The following is a 25,029-nucleotide window of genomic DNA, read 5'->3' on the forward strand; positions in this document are numbered from 1 at the left end:
GAGCCCGGGGAATCATGGAGGCGCAGAATGGAGGCAGGTCAATGTCTGTTGTTGTGCCAGCGTGGCGGTCGCTGGACACATTGCCGGATACACAGCAGGGAAGCAGCTGGCATTACTGAACCCCAATAACACTGGGTCAGGTGTTGACTGTGCGGCCGGCACTTCTAAGCAGCACCTGGCAGTGTTGGATGCCAGGGATTAAAGTTCAGGTGGTAAAAACATGAACACAACAGGAGACCTGGATCCTGTTGCCAACCAAGTATTTAATCTGGTGGAGGAGTGGCAAATTCCTGCGAGATCCAGGCCTTGTTCATTTTCAGAAAAGTAAGCCGGTCGACGTTATCGGAGGATAGTCGCATGCGACGGTCTGTTAGTACACCACCTGCGGCACTATAGACACGTTCCAATAATACACTAGCAGCAGGGCAAGCCAGCACCTCCAATGCATACTGGCTTAGCTCTGGCCATGTATCCAGCTTAGAGACCCAAAACTTGAAGGGGGAAGAGCCGTCTGGGAGTACGCTGAGAGGGCAAGACATGTAGTCTGTCACCATCTGATGGAAACGTGACCTCCTACTGAGTGCACCCGTCTGTGATTGTGTAGACATTTGTGGCGGGCACACAAAACTTTGCCACTGTTGGGCCAGACTGGTCTTGCCTTGGGCTGAGGCAATGCTTCTGCTCCCTGTTTGTGCAGAGCTTCCTCCACTGCCTCGATGCACTGAGCTGCTTTGTAAAGCAGTAGCAGCACTTCTCTCGATTGGACTGGTGAAGATGATGGACTGCACCAGTTTGTCTTGGTACTCCCGCAGTTTACGCTCCTGCTGCAACGGTGTTATGAAGGTTTGTAAGCGGTAGCGCGGATCTAGGAGGGTGTACACTCAATAATCAGCCGTGGTAAGAATGTGGGCGATGCGGCGGTCGTTTCTCAGGCACTGCAGCATGAAATCAACCATGTGCTGCAGACTGCCAACTGGCCAAGAAACGCTGTCACCCCAGCCTCGCTCTACATACTGACTACTGGAGATTTGTGTAACTCCCTCCTCTGGACTGATCTCTTCCTCCTCCATTGACTCCTCCTCATCCTCCTCACAAAGTGTCTCCTGCCAAGGCTTTGTGTGGAGCCACGTGGCGCAGACTGTCCAGAAGCAGATGGCATTTCTACCTCCTCATCCTCCACCTCTTCCACCTCATCCCTTAGCGCTTGCAGTGTTCTTTCAAGCAGGCAGATAAGGGGTACAGTCATGCTGACTAGTGCATCATCTGCACCCGCCATCCGCGTGGAATCATCGAAGGCACGCAACACCTGGCAGACGTCCTTCATAGTGGCCCACTCAGTGGTTGTGAAGTCTGAACGGTGCGCACTGCGACTTCTTTGCGCCTGATGCAGCTGGTACCCAATTACTGCTGGCTGCTGCTCACACAACCGCTCCAACATATGTAACGTTGAAATCCACTTGGTGGGTAGGTCACATATGATGCGATGTTCCGGAAGGCGGAATCGGAGCTGCAGAGTTGCTATGCACGATCTTGCCATGCTGGAACGCCGCAAGTGAGCACACTCTAGGCGGACATTGTGCAGCAGTGCATCAAGATCTGGATAGTCCATCAAAAAACTCTGAACGACCAAGTTGAGCACATGTGCCAGACATGGGATGTGAGTGAGATTGCCTAGGCCCAGAGCTGCCACCAGATTTCGGCCATTGTCACACACTACCATGCCTGGCTGGAGATTCGCTGGAACAAACCACACGTCGCTCTCCTGCTTGATGGCATTCCAGAGCTCCTGCGCTGTGTGGCTTCGATTCCCCAAAGAAATTAATTTCAATACGGCCTGTTGACGTTTGGCCACGGCTGTGTTCATATCGGTCAGATCAGGTAAGCATTCACGGGTCCATGTGGAGGTGGATCGTGACGGCTCCTGCAGCGATGATTCTGAGGAACTGGAGTATGAGGAGGAGTCAATGTGCACAGACTGGATTCCTGCAATCTTTGGAGTTGGCAGAACACATAGAGCGCCACTCTCACGATCTGTACTCGGCTCCACAACATTAACCCAATGGGCAGTGAGGGAAAGGTGTCGTCCCTGTCCATGGTGACTGGTCCACGCATCAATGGTGAGGTGGACCTTGCTACTGACGGTGTTTAGTAGCGCATGTTTAATGATTCCCTCCACATGCTTTTGCAGGGCAGGGATGGCTTGCCTGCTGAAATAAAAGCGGCTAGGCACATTGTATTGTGGGACTGCCAATGCCATCAAGTTACGGAAGCTGTCAGTCTCCACCAGCCTGAATGACAGCATTTCAAGGGACAGTAGTTTTGCAATGCCAGCATTCAGAGCCTGTGCTCGTGGGTGGTTTGCCGAGAATGGCCGCCTTTTCTCCTATGCCTGTGCTACCGATGGCTGTAGACTGGGCTGGGAGTGTGAGGATGACTGGGAACGTGTTGCTGTGGGTGGAATTACAGTGGGTCTTTGGACAACGGTGCCAGAGGTTCTTCCATGGCGATCCTGTGAGGAAGCCGAACCAGCAGTGTGTGAGCTGGAGAAAGAGGCTCCAACACGAGCTGAAGAGGTGGTAGGTGCTGCTGTAGGTTGGCCTAGGTCTTCAGTGTGTTTTTGGAACTTCACCGCGTGCTTGGTCCACATATTTGTGGTATTGAGGTTGCTGACATTTTTCCCTCGTTTGATTTTCTGATGACACAGCTTGCATTTGACAAAGCAAATGTCATCTGCAACTGTGTCAAAAAAGGACCAGGCACTGCAAGTCTTCGGAGCGCCCGTTTTGGCTTTGGAAGAGGCATGCTCCTAATGGGTGCTGAAGTGGAGGCTACAGGCACCGCAGTCTTCCACCTCCCTCTCCCAGCCGTTCGGGGAGTCTCTTCCTCAGAGCTGCTCCCACCACCTTCCTGTACCTCACACCATGATGGGTCAAGTGGTGTGTTTGGTGAACTTTATTTTATTTTTTTTTGCAGAACAGACACTACAGAGTGAGCTGCACTCACAGACAGACCGTGCAGACAGCCGTGAGCGGCGCTGCAAGGCCAAAACAAGCTCCTCTATGTAATCCTATACAGTGTTTTTCCACAATCTAGCTGGATACGTAGGGAAAGCCACTAAAAGGATAAATTTGAAAAAATGTGCATCAGGCTGGACTAATTGACAAACGGACAATGGAACGGTATGAGGCAGTGACGCACCCTGAGCTGACAACAACCAGCTGTGGCGGTAGGACAGACTACAGAGCGAGCTGCACACACAGACAGACCATGCAGACAGCCGTGAACGGTGCTGCAAGGCCAAAACAAGCTCCTCTATGTAATCCTATATAGTGTTTTTCTACAATCTAGCAGGATACGGAGGGAAAGCCACTAATAGGATAAATTTGAAAAATTTGCAGCAGGCTGCACTAATTGCAAAAAAGGGCAATGGATTGAGCAGTATGAGGCAGTGACGCACCCTGAGCTGACCATGACCGGCTGTGGCTGTGGACAGACTACAGAGTGAACTGCACTCACACACACAGAGACCTTGCAGACAGCTGTGAACAGCGCTGCAAGGCAAAAGCAAGGTTCTCACACAGCGGTTGCTAAATTAGCCTGGGTAAAGCACAATGAAGCAAATTGCTATCTCTAAACTGGCCCTCAGTCAGAACACAGCATCCTGTCCCTAACTGAATTCACAGCAGAGTGAACCCAAAATGGCAGCGACGACTTTTATAGGGCATCATGACATCATTTCAGCAGCCAATCACAGCCATGCCAGTAGTTACATGGCCACCATGCAGAACAGGATGTGCCCACACTTGTAATCATTCCTCATTGGCTGAATTAAATAAAACCGGGACTTTGCCTTATGGGAACTTCCGATTCCGGTATCTGATATACTGAAAGTATCGAAACTCGGTATCAGAATTCCGATACCGCGAATATCGGCCGATACCCGATACTTGCGGTATCGGAATGCTCAACACTAGTGATGGGCTATACTAGTGTGATGGGTTTATATTTAAGTGATGGGTTATACTTCAATGATGGGTTATACTTCAGTGATGGGCTATACTTCAGTGATGGGCTATACTTCAGTGAAGGGTTATACTTCAGTGGTGGGTTATACTTCAGTGGTGGGCTATACTTCATTGATGAGTTATACTTCAGTCATGGGCTATACTTCAGTGATAGGCTATACTTCAGTGATAGGCTATACTTCAGTGATGGGTTATACTTCAGTGATGGGCTATACTTCAGTAATAGATTATATTTCAGTGATGGGTTATACTTCAGTGATAGGTTATACTTCAGTGATGAGCTATACTTCAGTGATGGGTTATGCTTGAGTGATGGGCTATACTCCAGTGATGGGTTATGCTTCAGTGATGGGCTATACTTCGGTGATGGGTTATTCTTCAATGATGGGTTATACTTCAGTGATGGGCTTTACTTCAGTGATGGGTTATACTTCAGTGATGAGTTATACTTCAGTGATGGGTTATGCTTCAGTGATGGGTTTTAATTCAGTGATGGGTATACTTCAGTGATGAGTTATACTTCAGTGATGGGCTATACTTCAGTGATGGGTAATACTTCAGTGATGGGTATAATTCAGTGATGAGTTATACTTCAGTGATGGGTTATACTTCAGTGATGGGCTATACTTCAGTTATGGGTTATACTTCAGTGATGGGCTATTCTTCAGTGATGAGTTATACTTCAGTGATGGGTTATGCTTCAGTGATGGGTTATACTTCAGTGATTGGTTATACTTCAGTGAGGGGTATACTTCAGTGATGAGTTATACTTCAGTGATGGGTTTATATTTCAGTGATAGGTTATACTTCAGTGATGTGTTATACTTTAGTGATGGGCTATACTTCAGTGATGGGCTATACTTCAGTGATGGGTTATACTTCAGTGATGGGCTATTCTTCAGTGATGAGTTATACTTCAGTGATGGGTTATGCTTCGGTGATGGGTTATACTTCAGTGATTGGTTATACTTCAGTGAGGGGTATACTTCAGTGATGAGTTATACTTCAGTGATGGGTTTATATTTCAGTGATAGGTTATACTTCAGTGATGTGTTATACTTTAGTGATGGGCTATACTTCAGTGATGGGCTATACTTCAGTGATGGGTTATACTTCAGTGATGGGTTATACTTCAATGATGGGTTATACTTCAGTCATGGGCTATACTTCAGTGATGGGTTATACTTCAGTGATGGGCTATACTTCAGTGATGAGCTATACGTCTGTGATGGGTTATATTTCAGTGATGGGTTATACTTCAGTAATGATATATACTTCAGTAATGGGCTATACTTCAGTGATGGGGTTATACTTTAATGATGGGCTATACTTCAGTGATGGGTTATACTTCAGAGATGGGTTATACTTTAGTGATGGGCTATACTTCAATGATGGACTATACTTCAGTAATGGGTTATGCATCAGTGATGGGCTTTTCTTCAGTGATAGGCTGTACTTCAATAATGGACTGTGATGGACTATACTTCAGTGATAGTCTATACTTCAAGGATGGGATATGCATCAGGGATGGGCCATGCATCTGTGGTGAGCTACGCTTCAGTGAAGGGCTATGCATCAGTGATGAGCTATGCATTAGTGATGGGTTATACTTCAGTGATGAACTCTACGTACTTTAGTCATGTGCTATGCTTCAGTCATGAATTTTTTTGTCAGTGATGGGCCATACATCAGTGATGGTCTATGCTTCAGTGGTGGGCTATACTTCAGTGGTGGGCTATACATCAATGGTGGGCTATACATCAATCGTGGACTATACATCAGTGGTGGGCTATTCATCAGAAATTGGCTATACTTTAGTGATGAGTTTTTAATCAGTGATGGGCTATACGTCTGTTTATGTTGTTGCCTTACAGCATGCTCTCCCTTTATGTAGATGTGATTTTTGGGTTTCATTTGCATATATAATGTTGCTGCCTTAAGAATTTAGCTAAGTGTTGCTGCTTCTTTTTCTCTCAGTGCAAATTACATTTGTAGGTTAATTGTCTTCCTATAAAATTGCATACTATCCTGGTGTAGCAAAATTAGAGGTGAATTTAGGTTCAGTGAACAAGCCAATTTCAGCACAGCGTTATTGCCAAGCACTATGTTTCACAGATTGTTACGGGATCCCACTTTTCATGCCATGTAAGGTTATATTATAATGGTCTCTTCTTTGAACAACATTAACACATATGTATATATAATGATTATTGAAGGATGGCGGTGGGAAACTACGTGGCAAGTACCAAGCATTTACATCAAGTACTACAGTGACCATTAATGTGGAAGATGTACAAGACTCACCACCAGTGTTTGTTGGAACGCCATACTATGGTTATGTCTATGAGGACACTATACTGGTAAAGTATTCCCTTCACCCAGATGTAAATAATATTCAGTGCAATGTGAACTTTTATTAATCCAAATAATCCCAATGTGAACTGTATCTTCAGGTACATATATGTCGATGAGTAAATATAAATCTGATTTTAATACCTAAAACAATATTTATTGTTTTCTTAGGGATCAGAAATAATCTCTGTGATTGCTTTTGATGGAGACAGAGGAAATCCCAACAGTATTCAATATTCTCTTTTGGATGGTAAGCAATAATTAATAGTTGCAGCTATTGTCATACAGCAATAAAGGAACACCTTTAGGAAAGCATCATGGAGGACATACAGATGCTTCTCACAACAATACAATATCATCAAAAAGTTAACTTATTTCAGTTCTTCAATACAAAAAGTGAATCTTATATAGAGTCATTACAAAGAGAGTGATCTAATTCATGTGTTTGTTCTGTTAATAAGACAGAGAATCTATGGGGTATTGACAAGAGGAAGATGAGACACCAGACCAAACAATGCAGATGAGTAATCAAAGCAACCTGGGCTTCCATAACACCTCAGCAGTGCCACAGGCTGATCACCTCCATGCCACGGCGCATTGATGCAGTAATTGATGCAGAAGGAGCCCGACCAAGTATTGAGTGCATTTACTGAACATACATTTCAGTAGGCCAACATTTTGAATTTTAAAATCATTTTTTCAAGCTGGTGTTATAAAGTATTCTAATTTACTGAGATAATGACTTTTGGGTTTTCATCAGCTGTAAGCCATAATCACCAACATTAACAGAAATAAACACGTGAAATGCATCACTCTTTTTGTAATGAATAAAACCAATTATCCCGCATAACCCCTTTGCGCTATGTTGCATGCTGTGATAGTCAGGGGTCCACTGTTTTCATTATTTTGTATGTTTCTCCACTGACCTCTGCTGCTGATGGGCAGGTTTCTTCCTATTAACAATAATGGAGATTTGCTAACCACCACAACAATACTGAAAAAAGTCCAATATTTATAACTAAAGAATAGTGTAATGACCAAGCACATTTTGCCATTTTTAACAGGATCTGATGGAGCTTTTGACATTAACAATGTTACTGGTGCTGTCACTGTCATTAAAAATCCCAGTGAACTGAAGAAAGAGGTGTATGAGTTGAAGATCCAGGTACATAGACTGCATTGTATTTTAATTAAAAATTAGCTCCTAATTTTGGTGTTCTAACTTCAATGCTTTATAATGTCAAATGGATGGCATGGGCACAAAAGCTGTACCCATACCATCAGCAGATGGTGTAATATACAGCCAACCTCCGAAAACAATCTCTAAAATCATATTTCCCACCACTCTTAGACGTTGCGATTGAGCACGTCTTTTACTAAGGGGTTTCATAAAATGAGAGGATTTTTGTGGGGTGCCAATAACAATGGTTCCATGGTCTCTGGGGACCTGACAAAGGTCCCTGGTTTTGACAGAGGTTTTTTCCTTTTAGGCTTGATATAGCTTAGGGTGTCATTAAGTTTTTTCTAACCCTACTGAGAGCAGAATAATGTAGGGGTAGAGACCCAGATTCCAGCAATGTATCACTTGCTTTAATCGTAGCAGCAATTAAGAAATGCTTTACTGCTGCAGATCTAGCGGTTCTCTGAATGCTGAGCTCTTTTTTGACCTACAACATTGTTTGGCAGCTTTTTGTGTTCATAACCAGAAAACTTTCAATCACTGGTGGAGGCATGGCAGGACTATGGCAACAGGCCACGTAGCCCTCTAGTGATATTCCCATGCTGATAAAACAGAGATTTTATGAAAACAACACTAATCAGCCCAGCAAGTAACACATCCCTGGTATCAAAGTATCTGCCTCTTCATTTCCTTTAACAGTTTCCCCATCAGTTTTACCCTTGCAGGTAGTAATGCTTCTGAGTCTTAAACAGTTTGTAAGCAAATGATCCAATACCGGTTTTAATTTTCTTTTTAGATTTCTTCATTTTGAATGCTAATTTCTTGGTCCTTTAAGAAAATCAGAATAATCCATTTAACAGGAATCTGTCACCAGATTTTGGCTATTTAGTCGGAAAGCAGCATAATGTATAGGCAGAGACACTGATATCAGTGATGTGTCACTTACTGGTCAACTTGGTGTAGTTTGATGAAAATTAATGTTTTCCTTGCGGCAGATCTAGCAGTTCTCTGAATGCTGAGCTCTGTACAACCACACATACAGCACTGATTGTCAATTTTCTATGTACCCTGTGCTAAGCTGCTAATCAGTAGTAATGGCAGAGTTCTGCAGCGTGGGGGGGGAACTGCATGGAATAAGAGAACAAGTCTTTTAGTGATAATCTCCTTCTAATAAAACACTGATTTTATTGAAACTACCACAAGCAGCCCAGTAAGTGACACATGCCTGGATTCAGGGTCTCACTCCATGCATCATGTTGCTCTCAGAATATATAGCATACACCTGCTGATAGATTGTCATGAATATTAAATACATCATTGTTCAAAAATTTCTAAATGTTACAAAATCCTTGTTAAAGGGGTTGTCCATTACTAGGACAACCCCCTCTTAAACTAAATGTTCGGCCCCAATAAAATAATAAAGCCTATACTCATCTTCTGTGCCGACGCTGTTTCTGCCTTGTCAGCACTCGCGGTCCCGGGGATGTGATGTGGTATTGTGACACGTGACTCACAGATGTCGTGTTGGACAATGAAGGACCCGAACTGCTGTCTACAACAGCTTCTAACAGAACTTTGAGTGAGAAATGTTCCTATTGCTGCCTGAAGACCCATCTAAATTGACCAAAATACACACAGGCTTGGGGGTAAAGGGATTAATGGTACTCACTGTGCAGAACAAATGTTGATCCAGTCAGGTGCCTCTCTGATGGTACTGTGTGATGGATAAAGTATCTGCTTATATTTCTCATCATCGAGGACACCAAGAATTGGGTAATGTTGAGAATTGCAGACACAATGGTGGCCAAGGAGACATAGCGGATAGGTGAATGACACATCACATTTACTTCTCTTTGAAATTGGAAAATGTCCAGCAGTGCCATCAACTCAGAACTGTCAGCAACCATTGTGACTCACCTACACTCACCTACTGCTCAGAGAAGTCAGGCTACAAGTGGTTTTAATTGAAGAATTTGGGACAAAAACCATACAATCCATATTGAAACAAGTGACTCTGGACTGAGTCAATAAGTGAAATATTTGGCCAGAAGGCAGTTTGTCTGGATGGAGAGTGGTAAAATAATGAGTATGGAAGGGCCCACAGAAAAACAGGTGAATCTCATGATGGGTCCCCGCTCCTACTATATGAGATGTAGTTGGCACAAATCACTTGTTTAACAAACTACCCAGTTCATTATTTTATACAAGCATAGGTCAATTTGTGAATGAGCATAATGTAATATTTGCAAGTAGCCGAACAGTGAGCCCCAGAGAGTCAATGTTAGGCCGGAGTCACACTACCGTAGAATACGGACGAGTGCTATGTGAGAAAACATCGGGGAATGGGGAAAAGCAGTGAGAAATGTAAAGCCATACAGATGTCATACGGATACATAGGTGAGAGAAAATCGCATCATCGCACTGCAAACGCATTGCACACGGATAACCATACGGAGAACACTTGTGCGACTTGTGCAAGGAGACTCGGACAGATTTTCCATACGTTTAGTGTGACCCCAGCCTTACTGGTGGGCTTTTGGCATCCGAGTCCAACGCTGATTGTTTGGGGCAGCATTGCAGCAAATGGAATTTGTAATTTGGTCAAGGTTAATAGTGTCCTCAACACTGAGAAATACAGGTAAATACTTATGTATCATACAATACAATCAGGAAGGCGTCTGATGGCATTTTGAATTATTTTCATCATGTTTATAAGATTCGATGCTGTTTTGAGAGCTAAGATTGATCACACAAAATATGGATTTGGGCTTCTCTTTTGATCATTTTCTTCAGATTTTGGTACTTGATAAAACTAAACTGTTCTCACTTCTATTTTTAAAGCCTTCTTACTTTGCAGCACTTTTACACACCTGCCTAAAACTTTTGCACAATAATGTATATAATTAAGAAAATAAAAATAAAATAAAAACTCTCTAATTTAGTGATGAAACTTCTAGTACTTTAATAAAGGGAATTTAGAGTTGACTAGATCTGGCTCTAGAGTGGCAGCAAGTATCACTATTTCACAGCTTTCTGACACTCTCTGCTTCTGAGCTTGGAGATGCAACTGTGATGGAAGAAACTGTAAATGTGCGTCATTTAAACACAGGAGAGATCTGAGCTGTGATCTTACTTGTTGGTGAGTGTAGTTATATCTGCCACAATGTAGGAAAGATTCATGTGTATTATGCAGCAGCAGGAGAAAGAGTAGGTTAGAAATAGCAGATACAGAGCTAAATCATAGTATTGCCTTCTTAATGCCCCTTTCACATGTATGGATATTTCCAGTAATGGAAAAAACATTACTGGTGCTGTCTGTGTCTGTGTGTCATCCCTGTGTCATCCCTGTGCACCATCCATGTGACACATAACGGAATAGAATCCAGAATAAAAATGACAGATATTTAGGTGTTAAAGATGTGCAAAGATAGGGAGAGATATTCGTGAGATATATAATTAGTGCTGTGCATGTATAGTTTACTGTAGTTATATTTAGCTAATAAATAAATGACTTGGGGTTCACCCTATTTGTAATTACTGGCAAAGGTAAAGCAGACAGCTGCAGGCTGATATTATCAGGCTGGGAAGGTACATGGTTATTGCACTCTTCCCAGCCTAAAATAAAGCCCTCAACTGCCCAGAATTGGTGCATCCATTAGATGCACCAGTTGTGGTGGTTTGCTCAGCTCTTCCCGATTGTCCTGGTGTGGTGGCAATAGGGGTAATGGTAGTTGGGGTTGATGTCAGCTATGATTTGTCAAAAATTTCAGCTGCCATCAAGCCCTGGGGTTAGTAATGAACAGGTATCTGTAAGCACTTCCATTACTAACCCAGAAATCGAAAACACACACACAAATACTTTTTTGAATAAAGACTCCCCAAACTATCCATGGCTCACCACTTTATTAGAAAAAAATTCCACGTAGGTCCACTGTAATCCTGGAAATCTGATGTAGGCCAGAAATGGATATCTGAAAGTCCTAAAACGAGAGACATAAACACTAGAGACAATCCCTTGTTCACTAATCTATTAGCAGAAATGTTCCCATGAAGCTCCGATGTAGTCCACGTTCCCCGAATCCGGCTCCGGGGTCCGTGAAAAGCAGTAAAGTTACTGCTCTTCACAGGCGCTCATCAGAGCGGCTGACCTCGCTAAGCGCAGCATGAGCCTTCGATGTCGATGAGCATTGTCGTCAGTACCCAGCATCTGTAAATAGCTGTATCTTTACTGCTATTCACAAGCGCCTTACTCAAATTTGGGGAACGTGGGCTACATAGGAGCTTCGAGGGAACATTTCTGCTAACAAATTGATGAATGAGGGACTGTCTCTTGTATTGATTTCTCTAGTTTTATGTTTTTCAGGTATCCATTTCTGGACTACTTCAAATCGACAGGATTACAACAGACATGTGTGAGATTATTTTTTTTTATAATAAAGTGGTGAACCAAGCATAGTGTAGGGGATACTTTTTTCAAATACAGTATTTTTTGTGGTTTTTTTTTTATTACTGGGTTAGTAATGAGGGTGTCTGATAGACACCTCTCCATTACTAACCCCATGGCTTAATAGCATCTGTTATTTGTGTCAAATAACAGCTGTCATCAACCCGAACTACCATTATCACGATTCTCTCCGCACCAGGGCAATTGGGAAGAGAAGGGCAAAGCACCAGAATTGCTGCATCTAAAGGATGTGCCAACTCTGGGGCAGCTGCAGGCTGTTATTTTTAGACAGGGAAGGGCCCAATATCAATGGACCTCCCCAGCCTGATAATATAAGCCTTCAGATGTCTGCTTTACCTTTGCGGGTTATCATACATAGAGAGGAACCCACATCATTTATTTCATTAATTTATTTGCTAAATACAAGTGCAGTAAGCTACACACTCATGGCTCTAATTTATATATTTCATGGATATCTTTCTAGCTGATGTGTATACCAGATCTATCTATATCTTTGCGCATCTAACACCTAAACATCTGTCATTTCTAATCTGCATTCTATTCCAGCAGGTGTCACTCGGATGGTGCGCAAGTATGTCACACTGTATGTCATCTGTGTGCACAAGTGCGGGATGTATTGACATCCATGCTGCTGGAAAAAATGGACATGTCCACATGTGGGTCACAGGGACACATTGACATGTGTGCAGCCCCATAGATCATGATTGATGTAAGTGTCTTCAGTACGTGTGAAAACTGTCACCACATGTACTGGAAACACTGTGGTGTGAAGGAGGCCTAGTATGGTGTGCCTGCAACTGGCTCTGTGCATTTATATTAGTAGACTCACATTAACCCCTTTAGAAGCAGTGATGTCCTACTACTGCAAATTATCCCTTTGCAAACATTTGTCCTCCTCTTACCGATTAACCCTTTACAAGCAACTATGTCCTCTAGCACAATAACCTTTCACAAGCAGCTAGCTCCTCCACTTGCAAGATAACCAATTAGAAGCAGCTATCATTGAAGCTTTAATTACATAGTTGGTAATGTGTTAGGCTAGGTTCACATTGCATTAGTGGGTGTCCGCTGACGGAATCCGTTACATGGCGCAAATAACTCTATCTAACGGATCGGTTAGCGCACCCATTGACCGCAATGTATCTAACGCATCGCTAACGTATGCCATTTTTGGCATGCGTTAGTGATGTCCCATTATTTTCTGATGGACCTCGAACACTGCTTGCAGCGTTTTTGGGTCCGTTCTCGCTAGCGCAGATCAGGCATCTGCGCTAGCGGGATCGCTAAACGCAATCCTTTTTGTACATTGCATTAGCGCATTCCATTAAAATGGATTGCACTAACACAATGTGAACCTAGCCTTAAGGCCCCTTCACATTAAGCGACGCTGCAGCGATACCGACAACGATCCGGATCGCTGCAGCGTCGCTGTTTGGTCGCTGGAGAGCTGTCACACAGACCGCTCTCCAGCGACCAACGATGCCGGTAACCAGGGTAAGCATCGGGTAACTAAGCGCAGGGCCGCGCTTAGTAACCCGATGTTTACCCTGGTTACCATCCTAAAAGTAAAAAAAAAACAAACGCTACATACTTACCTACCGCTGTCTGTCCTCCAGCGCTGTGCTCTGCACTCCTCCTGCACTGACTGTGAGCACAGCGGCCGGAAAGCAGAGCGGTGACGTCACCGCTCTGCTTTCCGGCTGACCGACGCTCACAGCCAGTGCAGGAGGAGTGCAGAGCACAGCGCTGGAGGACAGACAGCGGTAGGTAAGTATGTAGTGTTTGTTTTTTTTTACTTTTAGGATGGTAACCAGGGTAAACATCGGGTTACTAAGCGCGGCCCTGCGCTTAGTTACCCGATGTTTACCCTGGTTACCAGTGAAGACATCGCTGGATCGGTGTCACACACGCCGATCCAGCGATGTCCACGGGAGATCCAGCGATGAAATAAAGTTCTGGACTTTCCTCAGCGACCAACGATCTCCCAGCAGGGGCCTGATCGTTGGTCGCTGTCACACATAACGATTTCCTTAACGATATCGTTGCAACGTCACCAAAAGCAACGATATCGTTAACGATATCGTTATGTGTGAAGGTACCTTTACACTGTGGAACACCAGCAGCAAAAATGTAATGTGTAAACATAGATTTAGACTTTCCATGCTACAGTCTCACTTAATGCTAAATATAGTTACAGAAGATAAAAAGCAACACAAGGCCTCCTTCACGAGTCCGTGTTTCCAGTATGTGTGGCATCTGTTTTTTTCACGGGCAACACATGTAGCTATTATAACCTATGGTGCTATGCTGCAAAACATGGACCATGTGTCCATGCAAAAAACATGGAGACATGTCCATTTTTTTCCATCAGCATGGATGAGAAGAGTCAATACAAGTCTTTGAGTAAGTGAAAAACACGCGCAGCTTACGGTTGGCATCCTTGTGCCATCCATGTTCTGTCTGCGTTTAACATTGCAGAGTATAGGAAAAGCTATGTAATTTCTTTCTTTTTACATACTGGAAAAACACTGATGACACATGATGACACACTGACGGAAATCACTGAGGACACTGGTACTGGTTTTTCACGTATGTGTTTAAACATATGGATTCATGTGTATTATGGAACATTAGGGGGAGAAACACATTAGAATATGCAGCAACTGAGAGTTCTGTCACAGACTTCTCAGTGCGGCTGAGGAGAGTTTAATGTATTTGTGGTAAGAGACTCAAATGAACCATTTAGGAGTAGCTATGTCTTCCTTTAGCAGGGTTACATTATGAACAAGAGGCATCTTTTAATATGGATGATAAATAGCAAAGCTCTATATGTAGTTTAGTATGAAGTTTAAGCTCCAAGCAGAAGATAAGAAAAATGACCTCCTAAATTGTATTTCTATCACTCATTGAATTATGTGGTCCAATGAATCGCCAAAATGGCACATCAGGTGAATTAATCAGTTAACTTCAAATCATGACAGATCTGAGCACACAGATCTATCATCTAGGTGCTATAAAGAAATGTCTCCCTCACTGTTGGTGCCTCATGAACAGGGTCGGACTGGCCGACTGAAGAACCACGCACAGACATCTGCTGGCATACAGGGTTGGCAGCTGCCTAGGGCCCTGCTCCAGGGGCCCCCAGCTAGTGGCATGTCACTAATAGCGGCACTCTACGCAGATGTTATGGGGCCCTTGAGTCTGGGGTGCCCACCCGGTGTCAGCTGAGCAGCTGCAGTGGTGCAGCAGAGCAGTCTGCTGCTCATGAAAGAATATAATCTCACCAAATTTTAAGCTCACTATGCTAAATTAAAAGTAAAACTTGCAACATGCAATTCTGAGGGCAAAAAGTTGATTTGCTTTGTGTGATCTATTGCATAATTTTGCATTTATATGTTAGCATCCACATTGCCATTGGCTTTGCTTTGAATTCCAGGTCACCATTGTCTTCTCCACTCATTCACAAACTGTGTGCACCACAAGGTTGCCATTGTTTTTACACTGTAACCCATCGATTTGCCTTTCAGTAATCTAAAGTCAATTAAATGTATAAATACTGATCTACTTTTTTTTTTTCTTAGGTGTCAGAGCTCACTACTGTTGGTGATGTTGTGGGTCAAGCCTATACAGTTGTTACTATAAGAGTTGTTGATCTAAATAATCACCCTCCAACATTTTATGGGGAAAATGGACCCCAGAACCGATTTGAGCTTACGATGTATGAACATCCCCCAGAAGGAGAGATACTGAGGGGCCTTAAAATCACTGTCAATGATTCAGATCAGGTTTATATTTTTTATCATTTTTTTATACACTTGTGCTCTCCAAACTGAATGAAGTTGAATTTGGATAAGAACTGTTGTATATTTTCACACAATACACATTCAGTACAGTATCCCCTACATGCTAACAAAAGCCTTGAAAGGCTGAGATCACTTCAAATCATTAGGAGCCAAAACATCACCACAGACATTCCCATTTTTTTTTACTTTTTTAACTGGTACCGTAATATCATGGCACACATGTCTGAGCCAAGAGACAAGGTTAGGGAGGTCACAGTGGAACATGTATGTAATTTTATATATTTATATATATATATATATATTATTTTTACAAATTACAGGGTGCAAATGCCAAGTTCAACTTGCGTTTGGTTGGACCTGGCGGAATGTTTCGAGTGGTGCCGCAAACAGTATTAAATGAAGCTCAAGTGACAATAATTGTGGAAAACTCTGCAGGAATAGACTATGAGAAGTTTCATTTGTTAACTTTTAAGGTATGTTTAAGCTATTTTTTAAAATATTTTTGTAATTATGCAAGATTACTTATTAAGATTATTATTTCTTTAATAATGTTATTTATTCCAGTATGTCATACATATGAAAATGGTGATAACAGTTTTCCGTACATAATACACTATATATCAGTGCATAACCAGTGTATAGTGCCATGAATCTGACTGAGTAGCAAACTGGTACATAAGGATAGAATATCCTGACCACAAATGGTTCCAGTCTACAAGGGAAGGTGAAATTAGGCACTAGGGAAAGGTAGAAGTTCAGTCCAGTAGCCGCAAGTTTCATGTAGCATTTTACACTTTTCTGAAGAGATGGGTTTCATTCAAAGCTGGGGAAATGTCTGACTTGTCGAGGAAGTGAGTCATCTGCCAGGGCCGAGGGGTACTCGGTACCTTGTCCGGTACTTAAAGGGGATGTCACGGTGTCTGCAACCTGGTCCGTGGCCCTGGGCGCCCAAATAAAGGGGAAAGGTCTTTTAAGGCTTTAATAAAGTTTGTGTTCGTAACACCACCTGTGGTATTCCGTCAGAGGGGACTGACGCTGCTTAAAGGGGTCCGCTGGGGTGATGTTATGGCAGCTAGATGGTATAACTTCTCACAGGTGAAGTAGGTCCCCAGGGCTCCCGGTGTATAGATGAGGATGGTGAGTGGTGCAGTAAAGAACGGAGGACACAGGTTTGCAGTCTCTTTACCTGGTTTACTGAAGACTTCAGGCAGCCACAGTCCAGGGCACCAGATCACGGGTACAGGCAGGGTCCGGCCAGCTTAGAAGCCAGTTTAGAGTCCCGTTTACCAGGTGTAGATGAAAGCCTTCCTACCAGCGCTTTGGTGTTGTAGTCCCTTACTGCCTATGGCTTCTGGCAAGGTCCTCACAGTTCTCTCTGTCCTTCTTAAAGGTGAGACACAAACCCGTATGACAGGTGGCTCGAGCCTTTTTACAGGGTCTCTATCAAGACCCGGGTTCTATATGCCACTGTGTCTCCTGGGTATTAGGGTGGACAGGTTACATGTAGTCCAGCTGTCCTGCCAGTTTCTGCTGTAAGTCTTGGAGTCCCTTACAACCTCGGTCTTCTGGCTACTGGTATCTGCGCTTTTCATTGAGGTTGCCCAATCACAGCTGATCTCCTCAGTTGTCACTCACCTGTGCTGTGCTTTGCTCTCCTGCATGCTCACTACAAATCTGTTCGTCTTTCTGTGTTGTCTCTGTCCAGGAGCTGCAGCTCTTTCTCGTGGCTGCACAGCCCCTCAGTCCTTTATCTCTCTTGCTGCCAGGAGCTGCAGACTCCCACGTCTGCTCAGCTATACTCCTTTCTTACCAGTTCCGCCTAGCTCATGTTCCTCAACAAGCTCCCTTCTGGCAATCTCTCTCTCTCTCTAGCCCCCTCTGATAGGGAGCTCCCACTTAGCACATCTTCCTGCTTCACTGTCCTCTCACCAACTAACTTTCCCTCCAGACCAGAATGTATCAATAGGGAAGTTCCCCTTGTTACGTGTTACGGAACCACTCAGCACCCAGAATATGTTGTGCAGTTATATGTATGTATAATAGGTTCCATGTGAGATGCATGTCCATAATACATCAGCCCACAGGCTGCGCCCCTGGGCAGAGGGGACACGATATTCCACTTTTGTCCTCCCCTCACCTTTGTAATTCTCACAGTAAATATCGGCAGGCTCCGGCCACCTGCGGCTATTGTAATGTATGTCTGGCCTGCTGCTTTTGTATTGGCCATCCCTCTGTATCTGTGTGATATATTCTGTGTCCTGTGAGTAAAGTTTTGTCAGACTGGAAATACGTGGAGAAGCAGTGATCTTTTCTATGCGTCCATGTAGCCAAGCAATTCCAGTCAGCGTCCTTCATTCAGACTCCAACCAAAGCAGAGTGGACCTCCTGAAACGCCGGGTGGTACTGAGAGAGGTACCCCAGCTTGGTAGACCCCGTTACACCCCTTAATCCAGGTTTAGAGCTCCCCCTTCTGGCCTGGAGTGGGAACATGTTGTATGCTTTGTGTTTACCTGGTGAAAGACATCTTCCTTCGCTTCCAAGCATGACATCACTCTCCCCATAAGGAAAGCAATGCCACTGTAACAACCAGGACCCTGGGGTGTTACAGAAACAAATTCCAGAATGTGGGGAATGCATGGCAGAAATTGTGTGGGGTGCAGGCAAGAGGAAAGCAAAAAAAAGATGTCTTCCCAGTAAGGCTGATTGCATGTAGGAGCTAGGTTAGAGGACATAGGTTAAGAACAGCCTTTTTAACTATAATCTCTGGACAAAGAGTAGACAGTGAAGGGATTGGCAGGAGCAGGCAGAGGAGTAACAGAGCGAAAGGAGAGTCTGGGAAGCAGACTTGAGGGACACAAGAGTGTTAGATGAAAAACCACAAATATGGATGGTGCAATAGTTTAGGTTGGCCAATGATGAAGGCAAGCACTCAAATTTTTCTCAAAAAAATAATCAGTTTCTCATTCCTTTAAATGGTTTTCCAGGAATATTTTCAATTATGTTGTTTTCTCCTTATGTCTAGTTATGGATGTTGAGTTTATGCAAAAAATAAATATCCACTGCAACCAGAGGGATTGGTAGTGACAGAATTAGAACTTATGCTGTCTTTGGAAACACGCATTTAGTTGTTAGCGGCACATCTAAAAGTGTTCAGTGCAAGTCTCATAGGGCTATATGCTATGTCAAACATACAGTAATCTTGAGATGTAAATGGCACACAAGTTTTATTGTTTTTCCGAATGCTTTGTGGTTTATTTTAGCAGCCACAGATACATTCAGGCTTTTATAGAGATAATGTTGGAAAATTGGAGCTCATCTGCTGCTTAGTGCCCTTCATTATTGTTTTGTTTTGTATAATATATAATGTGTGTGAGACATGCAATGCATGTTATAAAACCACTTCCTTTCTCTTGGTCATACGTTTGGTCAGAATTATCAAAGATGTCTGTATTTGTAAGTCCTCCTTATGTGGTCCTCAATCATACAAATAATTTGCTTGATACAATATTTTGTCTAAACTATTTCTATTACGGATTTTGTGTTTAGACACCTGTGAACTGCTCACTGCATTGTTCATGAGTATCGATCTTTTCCACTATATAATATTATTTCTTCTTATTCTTTTAGCTAAGCTTACTTTACATATTCCTTTGTCTTCTAGCTTCTTGCCATTGAGGTCAACACACCAGAAAAATTCAGTTCAACAGCTGACATAACCATCAACCTTCTTGATATCAATGACAATGTCCCAAGGTTTTCCTCGGAGTACTATGTCGCCAGAATACCAGAAAACTCCCCTGGGGGCTCAAATGTTGTGGCTGCAACAGTAAGTGCTCTTATTAATTCTGTTACAATGCAGTTCTGATGGAGAAACTGCATTTCTGTCTACATCTGTATTGATTTCAATAGCTGCAATGGCTGTTTGTGCAGTGTAAGGTACCAGGGCAGTTGCCGTGAGCGAGCTGCTGCTTCTCCACTCCCTGTGCAGGAGGTGTGGGTTAAATCCGCGCTGCCTTAATGATGAAGTTCCAAGGATAATGAATTTAAAAGGTGGTTTATTCAACGCGTTTCAAGGTCAGTGCGACCTCTTCTTCAGGAAATTCCACATACAACATGTATGTGGAATTTCCTGAAGAAGAGGTCGCATTGACCTTGAAACGCGTTGAATAAACCACCTTTTAAATTCATTATCCTTGGAACTTCATCATTAAGGCAGCGCGGATTTAACCGACACCTCCTGCACAGTTTATATTGTTATACGGCCGTTGATCGGCTTGTGGATCTGCAGCAGCCAAAATCGCTACATGCTTTTCATTCAACAATATCAGGTGAGCAATTCTAAGAAAGCTGTCTTGGTTATCTAGAGGATAAGACCCTATTAAAGCAGGATGGCACCATTGAAGCTCTAAAAAACTATAGGGAGAAAAATACTTTATCTAAAAAACTAATTAAAGCTGCCAAAAAGGAAACAGAGAAGCACATTGCTAAGGAGAGTAAAACTAATCCCAAACTGTTCTTCAACTATATCAATAGTAAAAGAATAAAAACTGAAAATGTAGGCCCCTTAAAAAATAGTGAGGAAAGAATGGTTGTAGATGACGAGGAAAAAGCTAACATATTAAACACCTTCTTCTCCACGGTATTCACGGTGGAAAATGAAATGCTAGGTGAAATCCCAAGAAACAATGAAAACCCTATATTAAGGGTCACCAATCTAACCCAAGAAGAGGTGCGAAACCGGCTAAATACGATTAAAATAGATAAATCTCCGGGTCCGGATGGCATACACCCACGAGTACTAAGAGAACTAAGTAATGTAATAGATAAACCATTATTTCTTATTTTTAGTGACTCTATAGCGACAGGGTCTGTTCCGCAGGACTGGCGCATAGCAAATGTGGTGCCAATATTCAAAAAGGGCTCTAAAAGTGAACCTGGAAATTATAGGCCAGTAAGTCTAACCTCTATTGTTGGTAAAATATTTGAAGGGTTTCTGAGGGATGTTATTCTTGATTATCTCAATGAGAATAACTGTTTAACTCCATATCAGCATGGGTTTATGAGAAATCGCTCCTGTCAAACCAATCTAATCAGTTTTTATGAAGAGGTAAGCTATAGGCTGGACCACGGTGAGTCATTGGACGTGGTATATCTCGATTTTTCCAAAGCGTTTGATACCGTGCCGCACAAGAGGTTGGTACACAAAATGAGAATGCTTGGTCTGGGGGAAATTGTGTGTAAATGGGTTAGTAACTGGCTTAGTGATAGAAAGCAGAGGGTGGTTATAAATGGTATAGTCTCTAACTGGGTCGCTGTGACCAGTGGGGTACCGCAGGGGTCAGTATTGGGACCTGTTCTCTTCAACATATTCATTAATGATCTGGTAGAAGGTTTACACAGTAAAATATCGATATTTGCAGATGATACAAAACTATGTAAAGCAGTTAATACAAGAGAAGATAGTATTCTGCTACAGATGGATCTGGATAAGTTGGAAACTTGGGCTGAAAGGTGGCAGATGAGGTTTAACAATGATAAATGTAAGGTTATACACATGGGAAGAGGGAATCAATATCACCATTACACACTGAACGGGAAACCACTGGGTAAATCTGACAGGGAGAAGGACTTGGGGATCCTAGTTAATGATAAACTTACCTGGAGCAGCCAGTGCCAGGCAGCAGCTGCCAAGGCAAACAGGATCATGGGGTGCATTAAAAGAGGTCTGGATACACATGATGAGAGCATTATACTGCCTCTGTACAAATCCCTAGTTAGACCGCACATGGAGTACTGTGTCCAGTTTTGGGCACCGGTGCTCAGGAAGGATATAATGGAACTAGAGAGAGTACAAAGGAGGGCAACAAAATTAATAAAGGAGATGGGAGAACTACAATACCCAGATAGATTAGCGAAATTAGGATTATTTTGTCTAGAAAAAAGACGACTGAGGGGCGATCTAATAACCATGTATAAGTATATAAGGGGACAATACAAATATCTCGCTGAGGACCTGTTTATACCAAGGAAGGTGACGGGCACAAGGGGGCATTCTTTGCGTCTGGAGGAGAGAAGGTTTTTCCACCAACATAGAAGAGGATTCTTTACTGTTAGGGCAGTGAGAATCTGGAATTGCTTGCCTGAGGAGGTGGTGATGGCAAACTCAGTCGAGGGGTTCAAGAGAGGCCTGGATGTCTTCCTGGAGCAGAACAATATTGTATCATACAATTATTAGGTTCTGTAGAAGGACGTAGATCTGGGTATTTATTATGATGGAATATAGGCTGAACTGGATGGACAAATGTCTTTTTTCGGCCTTACTAACTATGTTACTATGTTACTATGTATTTTGCGCTTTGTGTCTCAATTTTTTTCCTATAGCTTCTCCACTCCCTGGCATCCCACGAACAAACAGTGTCTCATTCTATATATGTTGTGCTGTGAAATTTGCCTTGTACTCACTTGTAGGCCAGAGGCCTTCATTGCAACTAGGTCCTTAGCTCCTGGATCAGGCACATACATCAGGAGACACTCTGTTTGCTTTAACAACTTCAATTAAAATGACATCATTCTTTAACATGCAATATTGGGCACAACACCCTTCAGCTCAATGTCCATCAACACAGTACATTTAAAGCCTTTGCTTATCTTCAGCTTGGACTATCCCTATGCTTGATCCTGTTGTCAACCCCAGGGATTTCTTGTCCATACCCGCAATACTCTCTAGATCCATTACATCTCCCTGTCATGGTTCAATGGCCGGCTTTCTCTCTACATATTTATTAATGACCTTGTAGAGGGCATTCAGAGCAGAATTTCAATATTTGCAGATGACACTAAACTCTGCAGGGTAATCAATACAGAGGAGGACAATTTTAAATTACAGGATGATTTATGTAAACTAGAAGCTTGGGCTGATAAATGGCAAATGAGCTTTAATGGGGATAAATGTAAAGTCATGCACTTGGGTAGAAGTAATAAGATGTATAACTATGCACTTAATTCTAAATCTCTGGGCAAAACCGTCAATGAAAAAGACCTGGGAGTATGGGTGGATGACAAACTCATGTTCAGTGGCCAGTGTCAGGCAGCTGCTACAAAGGCAAATAAAATAATGGGATGCATTAAAAGAGGCATAAATGCACATGAGGAGAATATAATTTTACCTCTATACAAGTCACTAGTTCGACCACACTTAGAATACTGTGCACAGTTCTGGTCTCCGGTGTATAAGAAAGACATAGCTGAACTGGAGCGGGTGCAGAGAAGAGCGACCAAGGTTATTCGAGGACTGGGGGGTCTGCAATACCAAGATAGGTTATTACACTTGGGGCTATTTAGTTTGGAAAAACGAAGACTAAGGGGTGATCTTATTTTAAAGTATAAATATATGAGGGGATAGTACAAAGACCTTTCTGATGATCTTTTTAATCATAGACCTATGACAGGGACAAGGGGGCATCCTCTACGTCTGGAGGAAAGAAGGTTTAGGCATAATAACAGTCATGGGTTCTTTACTGTAAGAGCAGTGAGACTATGGAACTCTCTGCCATATGATGTTGTAATGAGTGATTCATTACTTAAATATAAGAGGGGATTGGATACCTTTCTAAGTATAATGTTGCAGGGTATATATACTAGATTCCTTGATAGGGCGTTGATCCAGGGAACTAGTCTGATTGCCATATGTGGAGTCGGGAAGAAATTTTTTTCCCCAAAGTGGAGCTTACTATTTGCCACATTGGTTTTTTTTTGCCTTCCTCTGGATCAACATGTTAGGGCATGTTAGTTTAGGCTATGGGTTAAACTAGATGGACTTAAAGTCTTCCTTCAACCTTAATAACTATGTATGGAAGCGATTAAGACAAACTCCTCAGTGCTTAGTTCAGGCTGTAGGCCCCAGATATTCTAGGAATGTCCATAGGAAATTGGGTATGATCTCATGCTGCTAGAATGATATGTACTGTATGAGCCTCCAGCCCACTACACCTTGAACTTCTACTTGTCACGAACCTCTTATTTTCTCTAACTCTTTGTAACTAACAAAACCAGGAAGTGATTCCCTTTTTACTTGACCTAACACCCTCCCATGCTAAGCTGGTCCCAAACATGTAACTGTATTCTTCACTATTCCTATCACTTTACACTAATAAGGCCCACCACTGCTTTATCTATCCTAACTTCCCTATCACTACCTAAGTACTAGTCTATTTTCTACACTTTCCCTACCCCTGAGATGTTTACCAGATTTTACTAGGCATTACCAATACAGTACCAACACAGCAGCTTCAGTACCTATAACATTCTATGCACTTTCACAATTTCCATCATACAATAAAATGCACTAAAACCCAAGTCAACACTCACACTACGCTTGTTGGCTTCTGATGCAGGTATAAGACAGTCTATCACGCCATTACGCTGTGTCACTTTGCACTGTCCACTTCAACCTGTTCAGAAGCATAGTCATGTAACTTACAAACTGCTCATGGAAAATCTGTTCCTGTACAGATTTCCTGAACTCTCCTCAGACAGAGATCAGGCTGAGTTCTAATGAATCACAGGGAGGACTATGTGGTTTCTGAAATACAGCTGCACAGTTGTCTCTGTAACCTCTCTGCCCCGATCCTTATGATCAGCGCACAGAAAGAACAGGAAGTTGACTTGTCAGTGTTTGGACTTCTGTTACATAGTAACATAGTAACATAGTAACATAGTTAGTAAGGCCGAAAAAAGACATTTCTCCATCCAGTTCAGCCTATATTCCATCATAATAAATACCCAGATCTACGTCCTTCTACAGAACCTAATAATTGTATGATATAATATTGTTCTGCTCCAGGAAGACATCCAGGCCTCTCTTGAACCCCTCGACTGAGTTCGCCATCACCACCTCCTCAGGCAAGCAATTCCAGATTCTCACTGCCCTAACAGTAAAGAATCCTCTTCTATGTTGGTGGAAAAACCTTCTCTCCTCCAGACGCAAAGAATGCCCCCTTGTGCCCGTCACCTTCCTTGGTATAAACAGATCCTCAGCGAGATATTTGTATTGTCCCCTTATATACTTATACATGGTTATTAGATCGCCCCTCAGTCGTCTTTTTTCTAGACTAAATAATCCTAATTTCGCTAATCTATCTGGGTATTGTAGTTCTCCCATCCCCTTTATTAATTTTGTTGCCCTCCTTTGTACTCTCTCTAGTT

The 25,029-nt window shown here is 42.8% G+C and overlaps 1 protein-coding gene across 2 annotated transcripts in view; it reads left to right on the plus strand.

Moving 5' to 3' along the window:
- Positions 1-25,029, plus strand: part of CDHR1 (cadherin related family member 1) — a 298,449-nt gene that overhangs the window by 85,322 nt on the left and 188,098 nt on the right. For both annotated transcript variants that reach the window (XM_069753136.1, XM_069753137.1), the window contains exons 8-13: positions 6,242-6,385; positions 6,549-6,627; positions 7,442-7,542; positions 15,604-15,807; positions 16,146-16,298; positions 19,487-19,651. In XM_069753136.1, the coding sequence (XP_069609237.1) occupies positions 6,242-6,385; positions 6,549-6,627; positions 7,442-7,542; positions 15,604-15,807; positions 16,146-16,298; positions 19,487-19,651 (846 nt within the window). The remainder of the gene's footprint in view (positions 1-6,241; positions 6,386-6,548; positions 6,628-7,441; positions 7,543-15,603; positions 15,808-16,145; positions 16,299-19,486; positions 19,652-25,029) is intronic.

The sequence above is a fragment of the Ranitomeya imitator genome, chromosome 2, assembly GCF_032444005.1.
Source record: "Ranitomeya imitator isolate aRanImi1 chromosome 2, aRanImi1.pri, whole genome shotgun sequence".
Taxonomy (NCBI): Eukaryota; Metazoa; Chordata; class Amphibia; order Anura; family Dendrobatidae; genus Ranitomeya; species Ranitomeya imitator.